This window comes from Hippoglossus stenolepis, chromosome 12 (assembly GCF_022539355.2).
Source record: "Hippoglossus stenolepis isolate QCI-W04-F060 chromosome 12, HSTE1.2, whole genome shotgun sequence".
NCBI classification, from domain to species: domain Eukaryota; kingdom Metazoa; phylum Chordata; class Actinopteri; order Pleuronectiformes; family Pleuronectidae; genus Hippoglossus; species Hippoglossus stenolepis.
In genome coordinates this window covers 785033-803498 of record NC_061494.1, presented here as the reverse complement: position 1 = coordinate 803498, position 18466 = coordinate 785033, and the positions used below count along the sequence as shown (strand labels likewise).

Here is an 18466-nt window from a genome sequence, read left to right as displayed (position 1 = left end):
GGCTGGCCTTTGTGACTTTTTGTGAGAAATGTGTGGCATGATTTGTACAGTTTAGATATATCTGTAAGGGATTGTAGAGAATTTGATACATTGTATGGATGGTTTCTGAAAAAAGAACAAAGGCTCAAGTTAGAAAAGAGACTAAGCAGCTTTTAAGAGTCCTGTGGCTACAACACATCATATTTTCATTATTAATAAATACCCCAGCAGCATAATCAATTACAGCAATGTTTAAATTTCTCTATAGTCTCATATTTGAATGTCAACATTGATGGTTTTTCCAAATAAATTAATATGATAAGAAAAATGAAAATTGCATTTGCGAATGCAGAACACAACACATAACTGAAGTATATTAAAGTTGTTCCTGTGCATTGCAAACAGTATTTCAAAATAAAGACAATTTAATTCAACATTATTGAAAGTAGGCACAATATGAGCTGAATGTTATAGGTTTTCCACAGGGTCTTTCTCTAGACATCCCTCAGGTCAGGTGATGAAGCAGGACCCAGCTGTAGGCCCTTACCATATCGCTCAATAATATACATATTCACATATCCCCAAACACAGTAACAGTTGACCCCAAACAAATGACCACAAACAAATTAACAGTCCAGGCTTTTGTGGGTTTGTGAGATCCAGGGCCCAAGGACTACTATACTATACTAAACACTTTTTACTGTTTAGTGGTTGACACCAAACTTATTCTATAGATTGTAATTAATGTTAGAATAACAGTGAAAAGATAAATAATGATTTGAAATGTGTAGGTTCAGGTACATACACATGGAATGTTAAGAATATTAAATAAATATAATCTGTTTGAACAAATTCATTCCAATACTATTCTAGATACTTTTCAAAGGCATTTGTTTTTTCTCCATTTCTGTCTTTCTTTCACTGGCTCTGGCCCTCCATTCAATTTTCATTCACAAGTAACCCAATGCTTCATAGTGCAAGGTTATTAAACAATTCCACATGGCAGGCTTAGTGGAGCACTATTAATCAGAGTCATATATACCCAGTAAAGGTATTCATGGGTCCAGTTGGCTCTTAGTTACCAGATTGGAATTGAATTGCCACATATCTGTATGATAATATGTCTTAGGGTTAGAACATACACATTTCCACTTGCCTTAACAATAGGAACTGCTGTTGAGAGCAAAGCGAAGCAGTATGACTAGCACTGTTAAGTGAGGAATTAACAATGAAGAGGAGCAAGAAACATATAGCAGTTTCTGATAATTGTCAAATCTATAACAACCTTTTACCACTTGCTGTATGCAGATCACTGGTTTACTGTCTATTAATATGGCACCAAGTCACACTGTGAGTACTATACATTGTTAATTACATGCTTTTTGAAGTAATGTTTCTTAGCATAGAAGTTCAGGAGGCACAACACAGGGGCAATTATCAGCAGGCTACATCCTGACCAATACAGACCATCTGCTTCAAGCCCTGAAGCCACTCGATTACACTGGATAACCAAGTGTAATTCTCCATCATTAATTCTTGAAGGGTTTGTTGATGACTTTATCAATCCATCTCAGGAACCTACTAACACGAGTGTACACCCCAGGGAAGGAGGGATTACCACAGCCTTGACCCCAGGAGATGACACCTGTTAGCACCCAACGGCCTCCCTGCCCCTGGCAAACCAGAGGACCCCCACTGTCACCCTGGCAACTGTCCACACGATGGCGCTCTGACAGGCTCCCGGCACACAGCATTCGGCTAGTAAAGCGATCACCGTATCGCTTCTTACACTTCCAAGCTGGAAGCAGGGGTACCCAGGCCTGGAGCAGGGTCCTGGAGTACTCTGAGTCTGACAGTAGGAAGCAGACAGAAGAAGTTAACTGTCAAGGCTGTTATTTATATGTACACCCTTTTATTTAATACATAGCAATAACAAAATTAAAAAACAAGACACTGTTTGTTAATGCAGTGACCACATGCAGACTTTTAAAAATAAGATAACTGATCTTATAACCTGCATGTTTATATATTGGCAATTTTTTGATTTAGTTATTGAAAGTTTAACTTTTCTTTTTATGTTTAATTATGACCAGCAATCTTTCCTGATCATGACCATTTTTTTCAAATTGTTTAAAATCTATTTGCTGTTGCAAATCAGTATATCAATAAACATCTCAGTGTGTACTGGATGGATATAATTAAGTGTTCATTAATCTGTTCATCTGACCCTGGGCTTGTTTGTATCGTGAGTAAGATAAATAAGTATTACTTCACATATTTTTGGTTACTCTGTGATGAAATCCTCTCGTAAGACAAACAGATGGAAAATCACTCAATGGATGCAGTTACCTGTTAGGCCCCACCCTGTGATCACACAGGCAGCAGGCCTCTTCTCCCACTTGTTACCTGGCTCTGGCAGACACACTGCACTAGTGTGAGGGTTGAATGCCACACAGTTGCCCTCTGTGCCTTTGAGCCTCAGCAGGGCAATGTCATACTCCCAGTCCTGACTGTGGTACTTTCTGTGGATGACAATGCGTTCAGGGGACAAGGTACGTTCAAAGTCATCCTGTTCCTCAGTGTGGTAGTCACCCAGGCGTAACACGTAGCGGGTTGGATCTATTCCAAATCTGAAGGAGCAAAGAAAAAGGTTAAATTATTGTCTTAATGAATATCCATCATTTAATGTACAATACTAGATTATAGGCATGAACCACAAACTGTTTTACTACCGACACAAGCTCCCTCCCCATCTTGACTGTGACTACTGGTCAGGTGAAGAGAGAGTGCAATGTACATTATATATATATATATATATATATTATATATATACTGGAAAACACCAGCTTTATGGATTATTTCTAATAAATGTTATGTTGAAATTCTAAATTCAAAACTTTACAGATTTAATTTTTTATGTATTGTTGGAAAAGGAGTGTTTACAGTTGTGTAATGTTTCAGTAGAGGGAGCTGTCTCTTACCTCTTGAAGCAGTGGGCAGCAGTCACCACCCAGCAGGCATTGATGAGTGATGCTCCACACAGGGGGTGATTACCTTTAGACTGAGACCGGAGCCACAGAGACGCCTGCCATGGCCATTCACCCCTTAAATCACATACACACAAAACAGTTCTGTTATAGGGATGATGCTGACCTGAAAAGCTGCACAATTCCTCGTCAGGCAGACAATACAAATACACGCCCCACACACTTGTACTTGACACTCATAATTACCTTAACCTCTACCATCATCATCATCATCATCATCATCATCATCATCATCATCATGATCATCAAGTGCCTCACACCATCCCAACCCTAACTTAAACCTGACTTTGACCAAAACCCTAAGAGGGTACATCAGAAGCTGAGGACTGACCAAAACTCTGATCCTGTCACGACTTTGTGTACCCCAACCCTAAACCAGTCATAAATCAAACTATTAGTTGTTGTCTTTTTCATGTTTCTAAGAGTTACTAATTACTGATGAGTGTTGTAAGTGTATGCTAACTAACCTCAGTGCCTTATCTCCTCCTATGATTCTGCGTCGACGACGCTGATTATTGAGTCTCAGGCCACAGGTCTGTATTGCCACAGCACCATCACCCACAGGATCCAGGGTGTAGTCACAAATGACGCCTGCATCTTCACTGTGGCGACAGTCATGGCTATCTTGACCCACAGCTGTACACTGCTCTAAGGAAGCCTCAGTGCCAGAACATCGAACATTATCCAGATGGATAGGACCTTTACCCTCACCAAAGTACGCCATGGATCGTGCCTTAGCTTTGCCCCTGACAACACACAAACAGTATCATTATTATTTGTTTCTTTTTGTTCGATTAATACATTTTAAAAAATGTTCTACTGTGATTGCACAAACCTCCACCATGTTTAATTCACAATTTAATTTACCTTTAATAAAGAATGCTTCCCCACTGTGAACTACAGTGTGTTCATCTGTTGATCCGGTCGAGGCAGATGGCTGCCAACATTGAGTCTGGATCTAGATATTTCTTCCAATTAAGAGGGTTTCTCTATAATATTGTAAGGTGGAGACCTTACTATGTAAAGAAAATGAACGTTACATTTGGTGAAATACAAATAAAATAAATTGAATTGATCTGGCTGGCAAGCTGATAAATAGCTGGTTGTACTGAACTGATACCTGGCTGGCTGCATGGTGGAGGCCTCATCATTTCAAGTTTGGACTGTGCACATGACCAATGTGAATTTCTCTTGTTTGATTTGTATTTTTGATAATTGTATTGACGTCTAAGTAATATTTTTTTCTTTAGTTGTAGATTTGACAACATTTAAGTTAGGCTGTCTTTATTTGTTAGGTCTCTTCATGAAGGAAGGATTGTATATTTTCAATAGTATTCTGTATGTTTTTCTACTTTTGTTAGAAACCATTCCAAATTCATCCCAATTAAAATAATGGAAAGGTCCATGGTCATCTGTCCTAACAGACACATCACTGAGTTAATAGTATATTAAAGGATTACAGTGCTTATCCTAAACTTTACACCAACCACAACAATAATAAGAACAAGAACAAGAATAGGTATAAGACGAATAAGCACCATATCAGTTTCCATTTCTATGATGAGTCACATATGTATTTCTCTTCTGATTCCAACAACATAAAAAATAAAGAAAAATACAATCCTGCAAATGTTTGAATTTTTGTAAACTTAAACTCAGAATCAGACACTTAGACTGATTGCATTTCTCAACACTTGGGTTCTCTTTCCTATTTCTGCAGAAATCTTAGTGGTATCTCTGACAACAAGCTTTTAACTGTTGTCTCACCTGTGATCAAATCTGGCTCCCTTCTCCCCCCAAAAATATAATTTTAATTTGCACACAATATGAAAACTTTAATCCATGCTTCAATTACATTCCAGTTAGATTACTCTAATTGTCTGTATTCCTGTCTTCAGCTGGTCCAGACACGAGCAGTAATATGTCTGACAGGAGCCGGGGGATTTCTGGACATTTTGATGTTTTTGTAGTGGGTGTTATTGATGAGACTAAAATAGTATAAATAGTGTTCATACTCACGTGAATCCCAGCTGTCTGCAAACAACAGCTGCACTGACATCATTCCAGCCATCATCACACACGCTTCCCCACTGGTTATTAATGAAGACCTCCACTCTACCCTCCTTCCTGCTCTCTCCATCAACCAAACGCACCAGTGGACCTGAAATCAAACATTACAGGAAAAATATAACAATAGTGCCATTCGATTTTCAGATGCTTGCAGGTCTTGTCCTAATGTGAATTGGCCGTCATCAGGGAATACACCAATATCATATGCGGAGTAGCTATGTGTGCACTTACCACCAGGAGGCAATGGGCCAGGTATCTCATTGGCATCACCCCCTCTTTCACAGCTGACTCCTACATCTTCACTGTGGGAGCAGTCATGCTGGCCCCACTCAGAGTGGGTACATGCCAGTAAAGTGGCCTCTGATCCCTGACACCGCACGTCGTCCAGCAGGATCAGCCCGCGACCTTCTTCATACACCTCATCAGGGGCCACTTCCCCGAGGCCCCTGCAGACATGACCACAGTTCAGTGTCTTTATATGGAAAGTTGCTTTAAGGTTGTAAAGAATAAGGTAACAAAACATTTTCAATGTAGGTTGCAGAAATTACTGATGCGTAACAATAGAAATTGTTTACTGTATTTTGCAGATGCAGTTTCAATAAATTTCTATCCTATGAACATGAACATATTAATATTCATATTGGTGGTGCAGAACCACTGACAACCAGTTTATGAACTTTGGTGGAAACCCTGCAGCATTACTGTCTTACAAGATTGGTGAATAAAGTATGTGGTTGTGTGACTTTTAAAGTCTGTTTTGTTTAGCTAAGCTTATGGGTCACAATCTAATCTATGCTCCTCATCATGGTGAGTAGCAATGATGAAGTGTAGCAGTTGTCAATGTTCAATCTTTTTCAGTCTTTTTAAATTAAGGCAAAAACATGTTGTGACTCAGACATATTGATGCACTGACCTGAAGCCCAGCTGTCTACACACTACCTGGGCGTTGAGCTCGCTCCAGTTGTCATCACATACAGAGCCCCATTCTCCCTGGTGGTAAATCTCCACACGACCCTTCCAGTGTTTGTCTCCTCCCACCAGTCGGACTGCACCCTCTACAACCACACACCCAAATTTGCTGAAGGAGTGAGGACTCCTGGACATAACATGTGTAGGTTTGGTAATTAACAAACAGCAAAAAGTGCATGCATGGCCCAACACAGACTGGTTGACTCCTCAGGTAATTTTTGAGGACAGAAGTATACAATTCAAGACAGATTATTTAAAAGAGTAATGGAGGTCTCAGGTCATCCCTGTCATAGTGTTGAAGTCGTGTCCAGAAAAACACAACTAGATCTACACACATGCCAGTGGCTGCACAATGCTAGATAGATACTGATGTAATGAATGCACAGCAAGTCAAACTGCCTTTGATTTAGCATGCCTAGATATCACAGTGATTCCGGTTCTTAAAGGATTTCTGCAAAAATAACTAAAGTAGAAATGTTGCTATTTTTATGCTTTTCTTCTCGTACTCTTCGTCATGTTGGTTTAAGTATAGGTCAGTTAATTCCCACAGTAATGACTACAGTGTTGTCTAATATGAATGTTTGAGTTTGTGTATTTTTTCATTGCTGGCTCTGACCTGTGTATGGGTTGCAGGTCACCCCTGCAACTTCCATGTGGTCACAGTTTTGTTGCTCCCAGTTGTAAGGACACTCCTCCAGAGAAAGCTCATTACCTGTACACTGGACTTCATTAAGCAAGATGGGCTCAAACCTCTGGTCAAAGTGGGGCCATGTCCGTGCTTTGGCCACACCCCTGTATGCCAGGACAAACAAACACCACCCAAGAGAATAATCTAAGTTTTCTTTATCAAAACATGAGAATTAATGTTATTTGTGCCAACATATATAACACACATTATAGTTTACAATATTATAATATCCTGGTGGACCTATAGTATGTATAGTGTGTATATTGAAAAAATCAATCAAAGAACATTTGGAAAAATAGCATGATAGGTATGAAATATAGTGGTTTGAATGACATAATGAATGACTTCAAAACAGCAGCAGTGTTACTGCTTGGTTTGGTAGTTAAAAAACACCACACCAAAATATTTCAGCGTCTTAGATTTGGCTGTTTGAAATAGAAAACAGGATTTAGGATTTAACAATTTTCTGGCAATACACCTCACAATTGTTTGAGGTTATGGTTCATGTCAGTCACATTCTTTTTTTTAATGCCAGACAATGTCAAAGAAAGTAATGATGTAAAACCACCTTCAAATCCACATGACCTCCACTGAATATCTGTACACTCATTTTTAAACATACTGTGTGCTATAAAAAGACTGAATATCAGAACTTTGTCTGATCTGCAGGAACAGTAGGGCATCCAAACTTTGTCACATCTCACATCACAACAATGCAGCCTGGTGAAACAGCTAAATGTTCTTTAGAACACAGCCGTGGTTTAAGAATTATGCACAATCCATTTTAGTGGGAGAGATTCTCTCTCTGAGTAATATGATAATTCCCCAGTAATTGCTCATATAGTTATTCTGTTTTACCTAAGTGAAATTTTGATTGGAATAATGCTTTGCTTATAATGGAGCTCAACAGTCTATATGTAGTATATTACTGTCGTAACTTGGTGGGCCAACAAGAACCCCTGCCAGGTAAAAAAAAATAACCAGTGCTTTCTTCAGGAGCTGGATGTCAGACAAATAGACTACTCTTTGAAATGCAGTCTTGCTGTGGCCTTTAATTCTAATTCCCTATCTGATTTGTATGGTCATATTTTAATACAAAGCCTTGTGTTTTTGAACGTAATTTTTGATCGTGTGTTGTTTATTATGTAGAATATAAGTTTTCCTATCGTCAAATGGATATACCAATATGTCTGTAATATGTCAGGCTCTTATTTAGATGAACACTGGCAACGATTTAGATTAAAGGAGATGCCAGTAGGGTGCATGCCACAGGAGTTTGATCTAATATTTTTTGTGTTGCAGTTGAACAGCAGTTATTTCTTACCCCAGGTTCAACTGCCTGCACACCACCTCAGCATCAGTGTCATCCCATTGGTGATCGCAAATAGTTCCCCAAATGCCATCATGGTACACCTCGACACGGCCCTCAAAGTCCTCCAGGTCTCCAACCAGCCTCAAAGGGAAGCCAGTTCCTGAGAAACAAAAGGTATAATATTAACTGAGCTAAACGAAACACATTTATATATGGTGTTGTTTCTGGAAGGATTTCAGTGCCTGAGTCCCTGGCATGTGTTTGTCTTTGTATTTTAGTCTGCTACAGCACTGTGGAATGGTTTGAAGCACTTGAGATGTTTTGCTTCTTGTCAATCACACAGTCCATCAGGGAACAACCTACATGCCAACAGGTGCAGCAAGGAGAACTAGTGTTGTAAAAAGGCAAAAGGTGGTCACAGCAAATACTGATCTGGTTGGAATTTATTATAAGAATAATCCTGGTTGTCTGTCCTCATGTCTGTTTAGTTGTGTGTGCATGATGTACGATGATGACAAAAGTAAGTTCTCAGCAGTGAACTGTGGAGATGTACTGCTGGAATGTTCATGTGCTAACTCTAATGAGTCTGGGACAGCACATAGTCTCACCCTCAGGTTTAGCACACACCACCCCTGCCTCACGGCCATGTGTGCAGTCACTGGTGACAAACTTCCTGCTCCGGCACTCCAGTAGGGAATTCTCATTACCACGGCAACCCAGACGCTCATAATGGAAGATGGATCCTGGACCAAAGTAGGAGTCCTGCAGGGCTGTACCAATCTCACTGCATGGACAGCAAGCACACAGAGACGCACGCTTCTTTTAAAAACACTTTCAGGCTTCTACCAAAGCAAACATCATACAAGGCCAATGAAAAATGACCACAAATTGCAATGAAAAATAGAAAATGCAGTGTCTAGTTTCATTTTGTAATCTGTGGCTATGTCACACAGTAGATATATATGACAGCAGTTCTATCCTGGTGCCCTCCTTGTGTCTTCCCTGAATCACAAGCAGCAGTAGAGATTGAAGAGATTTAGATGGTAGATGGTAGTGTGCAAATGAAAAGCAGCAGATACAGTGAGTAATAATAATAGACAGACAAATTGTGCTTAAGCTAATAACAAACAAACAATTATAATTGTTCATGTCTTTGTTAAACACCACCATCAAACATTCACAGTGCTGGTGTGAATGAACCCTTCGATTTAATAGCTGGTCGAACCTCAGTTGGCAGCAGCTACCACAAGCATTTGCTTGTGGTAGCTGCTGCCCAGACCTGCAGAACGTTTAGGAGGGACTTTTGACCATTCTTCCTTACGGTACTGCTTCAGTTTCCGGAATATTCTTAGGGTGTCTAGTGTGAACAGCTCTCCTGAGGTCATTCCACATTATCTTTATTGGGTAAAGGTCTGGGCTCTGACTGGGCCACTCAAAAAGGCAGATTTGAATTTTCAAGCAAGTCTGTAGTGGCTTTACTTCAACGTTTAGGGTCATTGTCCTGCTGAATCACCTAATTTCTACTGAGCTTGAGTTGGCGCACAGTCACTCTTTATCCTCGAGGATGCATTAATAAACTTGGGAATTAATTTTCTCCTCGATAATGGTGAACTGTCCAGGCCCAGAGGCAGCAAAGCAGCTCCATATCATGAAGCCTCCTTCCATGGACTGATGGATATGAAGTCTTTGACTTTGTAAACCTTTTCTCACTTATGCAAATCACCTATTGATTGTTGGTCTTCCGAATTCACCAGATACTTCTTGTGAATAGCAAGCTCAAAGTGTTTGATTGGTTCTTATAGGTCAAAGTGTTTTTAAACCACACCTCCAACCTTGTTTCATTGATGGGACTTTAGGTTTGTTAACTACTGACTCCTATTAGCGTTTGCTGAAGTCATTACAATCAGGGTTCACATACTTTTTCCAACCTACATTTTGAATATTTGAGTGATGCACTCAATGTGGACAAAAACAATTCAATAATTTGTGTGTTATTAGTTAAAAGAGATTGTGAGTTATTTATTTTGGTCACTTAGACGAAGATCAGTCGAATATTTTTAGACAAGCATATACATAAATGCTGGTAATTTCAAAGGGTTTACTTAGTTTTTCTTGTCACTGCAACTGAGACTTTCTTCTATTTGTCTCATATTGTTGTACTCTCAGTGATCTCTACCCCATCCCCACCACTTGGAGAGAGCACAAGCAGGTCAAGTTCTGTAGCCTCCGACACCATGATGTGAGAGGGATCAGGGAGCCTATGCTGTATCTACTGGCAATATGTTTACAACAGTATTTTCAACAAAAGCCTGCAAAACAACCCAATCTGCAAAGGAGAGACAGAAGCCTCTCTGGCTCAATGAGAACCTCACCCCAGTCCCAGCTGTCTGCATATGACACTGGCGTCACGGTTGGTCCAATGTGTGTCACATACTGCCCCCCACTGGCCATTCAGGTAGACCTCCAGACGCCCATTGTTGCTTGATGATCCACCCACCAATCTGGCTGCACCTGCAGATGACACAGGAAGAATCTCTGCATGTAAACCTGTTCCAATACAGAGATAAAATCATAGTAAAGATACAATTTTGTTTTGGTACTTTTTTAATGATGGTCATTGATGCTGGCAGAAAGGAGGGTTGTATATGGCAGCTCTGAGAGAGCCACAACACAATGTAGCCATGCTAAGAGGAAACTGTAGGCTAGAGTTCTCGAAGCTGTCACAACAAATAGGTGACTATAGAAGTGTAACGGTCCCAGAGCTCTGGTACTGTGTGTGCGTGTGTGTCCTGGTACAGTGTGTGTGTGTTAAGTCCAGCATTACAACTTGTAAATATGTAAGTATAATTATAAGTTGCCTGCTTTAACCTCCTCACCTCCCAGCTATCACTAACAGGGCAGTACACTGACATCATTAAAAGTAAACCTAAAAGTAAAAAGAACAAAACAAACAATAATAAAATTAAAATTCAAGTAAATAAAACTATTCTGCCCAAAAGGTAATAACCCATAACCTATTTCGTGCTACTAGATCACATGCCAGTACGGACAAGATAGAAAAAGAAAACCCAAAATACTGAACATCAATCTACTTTCCTACAGACAACCAGCCCCCTTCAACCCTTCAGGGTAAAAGGTCACTTGTTCCTGCCCTGTCTTCCCTGTACGCTAGAATGGATTGAGGTATGCATGAGCTTCACTCAACCACCCTGAACCAACATTATAACCTTCCCTCTACAGGTGCAGTAGCTCTGTATCTACAGCTCTCACTAACTGGTGCCACTTCCACACATAGTGTTTCAAATAGGAGTGAAAGTTACATTGGTCCAAATTACTGTCAGGCATAGTTGGGCAGGCTCTGTCGCTGTGTCTTAGCTGGGTCCTTGTCTGTGGTTGACACATTGTGGAAGCCTCATTCTGAGATGAGACATCAGCTGTGTCACGATAGTCATGTCTTTAGTTCTATATAGGATGGAGAGATACTGAAAAGGGCATTTTTTTAATGCATGACTTAATTTTTTTAAGTGGACGACCCACTCTTCCTCCTGAGCCACAGCCTCCAAATCATCATCATATGGGAAATCATTTTCTTTTCAATATTAGCTTGGAAACTGTGTTTTTCAGAGCATATTTTTGTTGACCTAGATCTCTAACCATTTTTGCTCCAATAGGTAATCATCTGGAGATAGACAACAGCATTAATCCATCCACAGATACCTGGAGCCCTCCTTCAGCTCACCCTGATGGCAGTCACAGTAAGCCCAGCCGATGGCACCAGAGCTCTGTCTGAAGAAACACCAGGCGTTGGCCTCTTGGTCTGGGTTTCGGCATAAGTTGTGGTCTCCAAGGCCTCGGTTCGGGTACTGGTGCATGTAGTCTGGGAAGTCTGTCCACTTCAGGCAGGGGTAGCCTGTGTCCGTGTGGGAAACTGAACCATTGTAGTATCCCAGTTCTTCAAAGCCTTGTGAACAGGAGAGTGGTGCTGCAGAAACAGACCATCACTGAGTCATAAAGTCTTTATTTACTAAATCAAATTACATAAGAGTAACTAAAGAATAAGCTTTAAGTTACAAAGACAGAATTATTAAAAACATAGACAAGACAAATATATACCTGATATCCAAAGGGAAATAAAACAGAATGATCACACAATTAGAATAGAGTAGATATAATACATTGTGTTTAAGTCTGGTTAAGGATATATTTATTATTATTATTATTATTATTTTCTTACTGTGTGAGTGCCTTTGCTCTTTTGATTATGAGTAAACTATACAGTTTTCTTAAGCTTAAGTGATGGATGGATGGATTTTTACCTAAGTGAAAGACTTAGTACTTTTTCACTACTATTACTAGATTAAACGGTCTGATTAAGTTATAGGATTATTATATAGTATTTATGGCTTGACCGGTTGGAGAATTAGAACACTGTTAGCATCCAAAATACCTCTCAACCAGTGACTTATATATTCACAGGTTTGTCTAAATGCATACCTATTAAATGATGCACAGCATTCAATCTGATTGATGTAGCAACGATTATTGAACATTGAATATCAGAAAAGAAAAATGTAATGTCAAAGTGAAAAGAAACGTGATGTTTGGGGCCGATTAAAAAAAACGTATATTTGAGTTAAAACAACTTCCTGTTTAATGGTAAACCATCAAAATTCAACAGGCCACCAAAGACACACTTCTCAATCAAATTCAGACACTTGGTAATCAGCTTACACTGACTTAATTTGAAATTTATCTGATTAATTCTCTGAATTTTGTTAAATTACAACGACTGTAAATAGCCAAAAAAAGACAGTAAAATTACAGGATAACTTTGACATGGATGATTTCCTGTTGTGTTTATGGTATGGCTCCATGTGGCTTTTTTGTTGCTCTAAATATGATACACATGTCTACCAATTTTCAACATCCAGGGTAAACCATACCAGGAGAGGATACATTGCTGAAATTGTTTTGAAGTCTATTGAACCATTTTGCCATAACCTATGCTGAGAACCAGATCATCTATAAATTGACACCACTTCTGACATGTGTGCCATGTTTTGTGAGTTTGTGATCATTCATAGCACATCAACAACAATGTCCTTGTTCATGGTGATACGTCGCCACCAGGGCAACTCAATTAATTTCCTTTTTAACAACCTATGTTTTGTCAATCAATTACAATGCACTTTGACTTGCATTTCAATTATTTGAAAGGTGCTGTATTGATAAAGTTTGTTTTGACTGATCCGAGGAAAACACAATTCTCACAATAAAGCTTCATCAAGGTCTTTTTAACCAATGCTAAACACTATTAGGGGAGCAAACAAGCTAACACACCACGCCCAATTGTGATATTAGTTCAAGAATTTACTAATATGAACACTGGTGCGAAGTTCTGTTCCTAAATGCCTCAAAAATGCAAGATATATAAATTGGGGAATGATAAACTTTAGACCATCATGGAGTGCAAGTGGAATTGGTCAACTTTGTCAATAGGTTAGCCTTGATCAGATGAATAGTCCTACATGTTGTGTTTTGCTGCCAAGTAATAACTTAACGGTAATCACGAATCATGCATTTCAATGAAGTTCAAGGAGCTGTTTTCATTCCCTCAAAACACACACACACACACACACACACACACACACACACACACACACACACACACACACACACACACACACACACACACACACACACACACACACACACACACACACACACACACACACACACACACACACACACACACACACACACACACACACACTTTGCGATAACCCATACCTGCATGCTGGATAACATTCAAGATTCCCCCATCAGAGACCTGTGGAATAAATACATCATAAAATCAATATAGTTTAAGTCAAGCAATGTATACATTTCCTAATAACTCCTGAACTGTATACACATGGCACTAGCACTGAAATGCTTTTACGCTACGTTCGTGCCATTAACCAACTTCATCTTAGGTACTCAGGAACACAGAGCCCATATAATGTAAGCTTACTTCCTCTTAAACTTGTCTGTTAAATATCTGCTGATGTCAGCTGCTCCTGAACTATATTCCTGAGGCAGTTTGAGTTAATGTATAGAAGTTTGAATGATGGTTTCTTTCACAAAGCTGATTTGCCACTCCTCAATGCTCACACTTATAATCACTCTTTTATTTATCTATTGGTAGAAATCCATCCATGAACCACTGCCAGGCCAGACGATGTACATTATCTCTCCAGTGTGTTTTCAGTTTACCCATGGGGGTCTCCCACCAGTTGAATCTGCCTAGAAAACACTTTTGAGGTTTCAGCTCAATGAAGATCGTATTTTTTTTTCTTTCGTTTTTTGGGGGGTAGGGTGGATGGGTCTTAATTTAGGTTCACCATGTCATGGTAGTTTCTTGTGCAAGTCCCTCATTTTAACAAGCCCCACCCAAGAGAGCTGTTAAACTGTGGTGATTCACTTTCACACTTATCTACAGTGATGATATAAATTGAAATGAAAGCAGACTTTGACCCGCTGATATAAAGCAAACAGACCTGGACATTTGTTATTTTTTCTTTGTACTGCAGCACCGTAGATACAGTAAATGAACCATGACTGACTCTGAGCTTTACTTTGAATTTGTTGAATTTGAGGCTGTTGTTCACCTGGTAGAGATGTGGATACCTGAAGATCAAGACACATCCCTGTTTCACAACACAGCCATAAATCAGGTCTCCTAATGCATGTTCATGTTGAAAGCCTTTTCTCTCAATGTATTTCTTGAGAAGGTTCAGACTCAACGGTGTAGCAATCTTACGTTCCTGTTCTATCAAACTATCTTAGAGAGATAGGGTTTTCAAAAATGGTATGGTAATTTGTCAGCACAGTCAAAAGTCTAAGCTTGTACGGCTCATTTAAACAGTAATGAAGATCATAGGATAAAGATTTATCTATTTATGTTTTTATTTTGACTACTGTCCTTTTTATATGGTCTATTTACTGACACCACTGCCTACCACTGATTTACACTCAACATGTCTAAATGTAGGATGTATGTGTAGGGTTCTACGTGTACAATGTATGTACTTGTGTGTTTATGTGTATCGTGATACGTTTTGGACCTATGTATTTGTGTGTATGTGTATTGTGATACGTGTTGTATCCAGTGGTTTGGAGCCCAAGACAAGTTTCTCTATGGGACAATAAAGTACACCTTACCTTACCTTATCTTAAAGCTGACAGTGAACCCTTTAGAAAAATCTTACAGACATCAATTCACACACATACATACACTCATACACTCATACTTTAACTTGAGGGTGATTTAATTAAATAAAATTAAACTTAAACAGAAAAATATACAATGAAGTACATCAAAGTATAGGCTGAAATCACAGCCTGATCCAACTTGCATGAATTTCATTACGGCAACTCATAATGTGACTCAGGAGTGCCTGTATGCACTCCCGACAACGTCTGGGCATGCTCATGATGAGTCGGCAGATGGTGTCCTGGGGGATCTCCTCCCACCAGACCTGGATCAAGGCATCAGTGAGATCCTGGACAGTCTGCAGCATCGTGAGGGCCAGTCAATGGCATCAATGCCTTCATCATCCAGGAACTGCCTATACACTCTGGCCACATGAGGCCGGGGATGGTCCTGCACCAGTAGGAACACAGGGCCCACTGCACCAGCGTAAGGTCTGACAATCGCTCATCCTGGTACCTAACAGCAGTCAGGGTACCGTTGGCTATGACATGGAGGTCTTCGCAACCCTCCAAGGATATGCCTCCCCAGACCATCACTGACCCACCACCAAACCGGTCATGCTGGATGATGTTACAGGCAGCATAATGATCACCATGGCGTCTCCAGACTCTTTCAAGCCTGTCAAATGTGCTCAGTGTGAACCTGCTATTATCTGTGAAGAGAACGGGGAGCCAGTGGTGGACCAGCCAATTCTGGTGTTCTCTGGCGAATGTCAATCGAGCTGCACGGTGCTGGGCTGTGAGCACAGGTCCCACTAGAGGACGTCAGGCCCTCATGCCACCCTCATGAGTGCCTCTGATAGTTTAGTCAGAAACATGCACACAGTTAGCCTGCTGGAGGTACTTTTGTAGGACTCTATATATATATATATATATATATATATATATATATATATATATATATATACACACATACAGGTTGTTTGGCAAACTCTAAGGTGATCTATTTTTATTTGTGGTAAATTCTATGGGAAATATGTTTTTTCAAGGAGAGAAAGGTGAGGCAAGGGCTAGATGAAAAAATAGTTCCAAGCATTCCTGATGTTCCCTCTTCCTTTTTAGCCTTTAGCTGTAATAGCTTTGGACTAAAGTTTCCACATCTTTCACTTGACAGCACTGTCATAAATGTCTTAACTATCCACTCATATTGAGGGATCAAATTGCTGTGAGTTGTGCGGAATTGTGTTAGTTTACTTGAATGTTAACGGACATGCACTTTTCTATCTAACGGATCCTGGAAGGAAACAGTTTGGTAAAATGAAGACAGTGGAATTGATAATATATAAGCACAGCCTAGTGTCAGGATAGACAGCAGCTCAGTTGAACATGTAAAGCTATGAAATGGTTGTACATGCACAGGCTTGCATCTGGTATATATATATATATATATATATATATATATATATCTTTTAAAATGTTATAATGTTTGTTCAGTAATTGTGATGAACTCAGGTGGCTTTATGTCTCTGGAAATCAACAGTGCTTTTAAAGAAATACTTAACACAAAGTGTCTGAGAGTGTTGTCACTTCCCCCTCTGTTTTCTATCAGACGGCTCCCAGTGTTCTGGTCAGGAGAAGGGTTGTGAAATTACAGAGTCACTTCTCCAGTTCACTGCAGCCTATGGAACTGAAGCACATGGGCGCAGATCCTCCGTGACAGCCAAACGTGACCAAGCCAGGCTAAATGACATATCGTAAACATCAGCTTTATATAGGCTGGTGGGTGGCAGCAGCCTGCTTACCTCGACAGACACAGACAGGAGCATGAACAGACAGCAGGGGACAACCCCGGGCATGACTTTCCTCCGGTTCATCCTGCAGAAGGAACCATCTCCTCCACACCTTCCACACACACCTTCAGCTCCTCTCCCCGCCCTCTGCTCGTCTCTGACAAGCTCTCCGGTGCGGGCGATAACAAAGTGAAAACACTCAGACAGCGGCGGAGATCCAGTCTAAATTCAGCTCCAGACACCCAACCCGAGCTAGCCCGAGCTAAAAATGACGCTCTGCCGCCTCTCTCTCTGTCTCTCACTCTCTCTCTGTCTCTCACTCTCTTTCTGTCTCTGTCTCTCCCTCTCTGTCTCTCTGTGTCCCTCCCTCTCTGTCTCTCACTCTCACTCTGTGTCTCTCCTTTCTTTCTCTCTCTCTCCCTCCCTCCCCCTCTCTCTCTCTCTCTCCTCTCTCTCTGTCTCTCTGTGTCCCTCCCTCTCTGTCTCTCACTCTGTGTCTCTCCCTTTCTCTCTCTCCCCCCCCTCTCTCTCTCTCTCTCCCCCTCTCTCTCTGTCTTTGACACACACACACACACACACACACACACACACACACACACACACACACACACAACCTTAAATGCCTCATTAGGCATTTGCTCACTTGCCCCCATGAGGTCTACTGGTGAAAAGGTCCTTAAGAGATAACAAAAATGAGACACACAATACTTAGTATATTACCTTTATGATTGGCATTAGACGCCTTGTTTAGATCTAAATAATTCAAAATTTAAATCTTACAACAGTCAATCTTAAAGTGCCAATTAAATAACAGGGAAATATCATTTGGCTGTCAGAGTACAGAAAAGCCCAGAGGTCCTTGAAGATCACATGAGATGTGAACAACAAGAGGAATATTAGTTTAAGTTATGCTGCTGAGGAACAGATGCAGAACACACTTGAAAGGATCATCTTGGTCTAATAAAGAAAACTAAGCCCATGCAGTGAAAAGTTGAATTTAGACTGGAGTGGACAAGATGAAACAATCGTAACATGAACTACAACAACTCTCAACTTGACTTTATCTGTGTCATCCATGACTCATGACTACAATTATACTTAAGACTTTTGAATTGAACAGACATGACATCCTGCCCAAGCCAAGAACTTCAAACATGTAAAACAGAATAAAGTCCGTATCTTGATGCACAGTCAGTGATGTTAGTAGGTAAACCTGGCTAAAACTAATAAATCTATTAAGTTTGATGCTCAAAAAGGACTGGACCCACAATGTAGACAAAGAACACAGAATACAGGTTTAACCATTTATTGTACAGTTTGCAGGTAAATGGTTGAGCAGGGGACTGGGGCTAGTGAATGGCTGGACAAAGGGAACCTGCCGACAGGCAGTAGATGACAATCAGAGTTGATGGACTGC

At 40.3% G+C, this 18466-nt stretch overlaps 1 protein-coding gene across 2 annotated transcripts; it reads right to left on the bottom strand.

The window, feature by feature from the left end:
- Positions 1 to 129: 129 nt before the first annotated feature.
- Positions 130 to 17437, bottom strand: si:ch211-51a6.2 (neurotrypsin). 2 transcript variants are annotated; one of them, XM_035173204.2, is made up of 15 exons: positions 17062 to 17437; positions 16822 to 16883; positions 13856 to 13895; positions 11805 to 12047; positions 10438 to 10576; positions 8674 to 8849; positions 8078 to 8225; positions 6682 to 6857; positions 6010 to 6151; positions 5328 to 5542; positions 5046 to 5187; positions 3494 to 3772; positions 2961 to 3083; positions 2329 to 2609; positions 130 to 1828 (listed from the first exon to the last, which is right to left on the bottom strand). In XM_035173204.2, exons 4-15 carry the CDS (start codon positions 11935 to 11937, stop codon positions 1509 to 1511), a joined length of 2274 nt encoding a protein of 757 aa, XP_035029095.1. In that variant the 5' UTR covers positions 11938 to 12047; positions 13856 to 13895; positions 16822 to 16883; positions 17062 to 17437; the 3' UTR covers positions 130 to 1508. The 2 variants fall into 2 exon arrangements, with proteins under 2 accessions (XP_035029095.1, XP_035029094.1); XM_035173203.2 differs by lacking the exon at positions 16822 to 16883.
- Positions 17438 to 18466: the final 1029 nt, after the last annotated feature.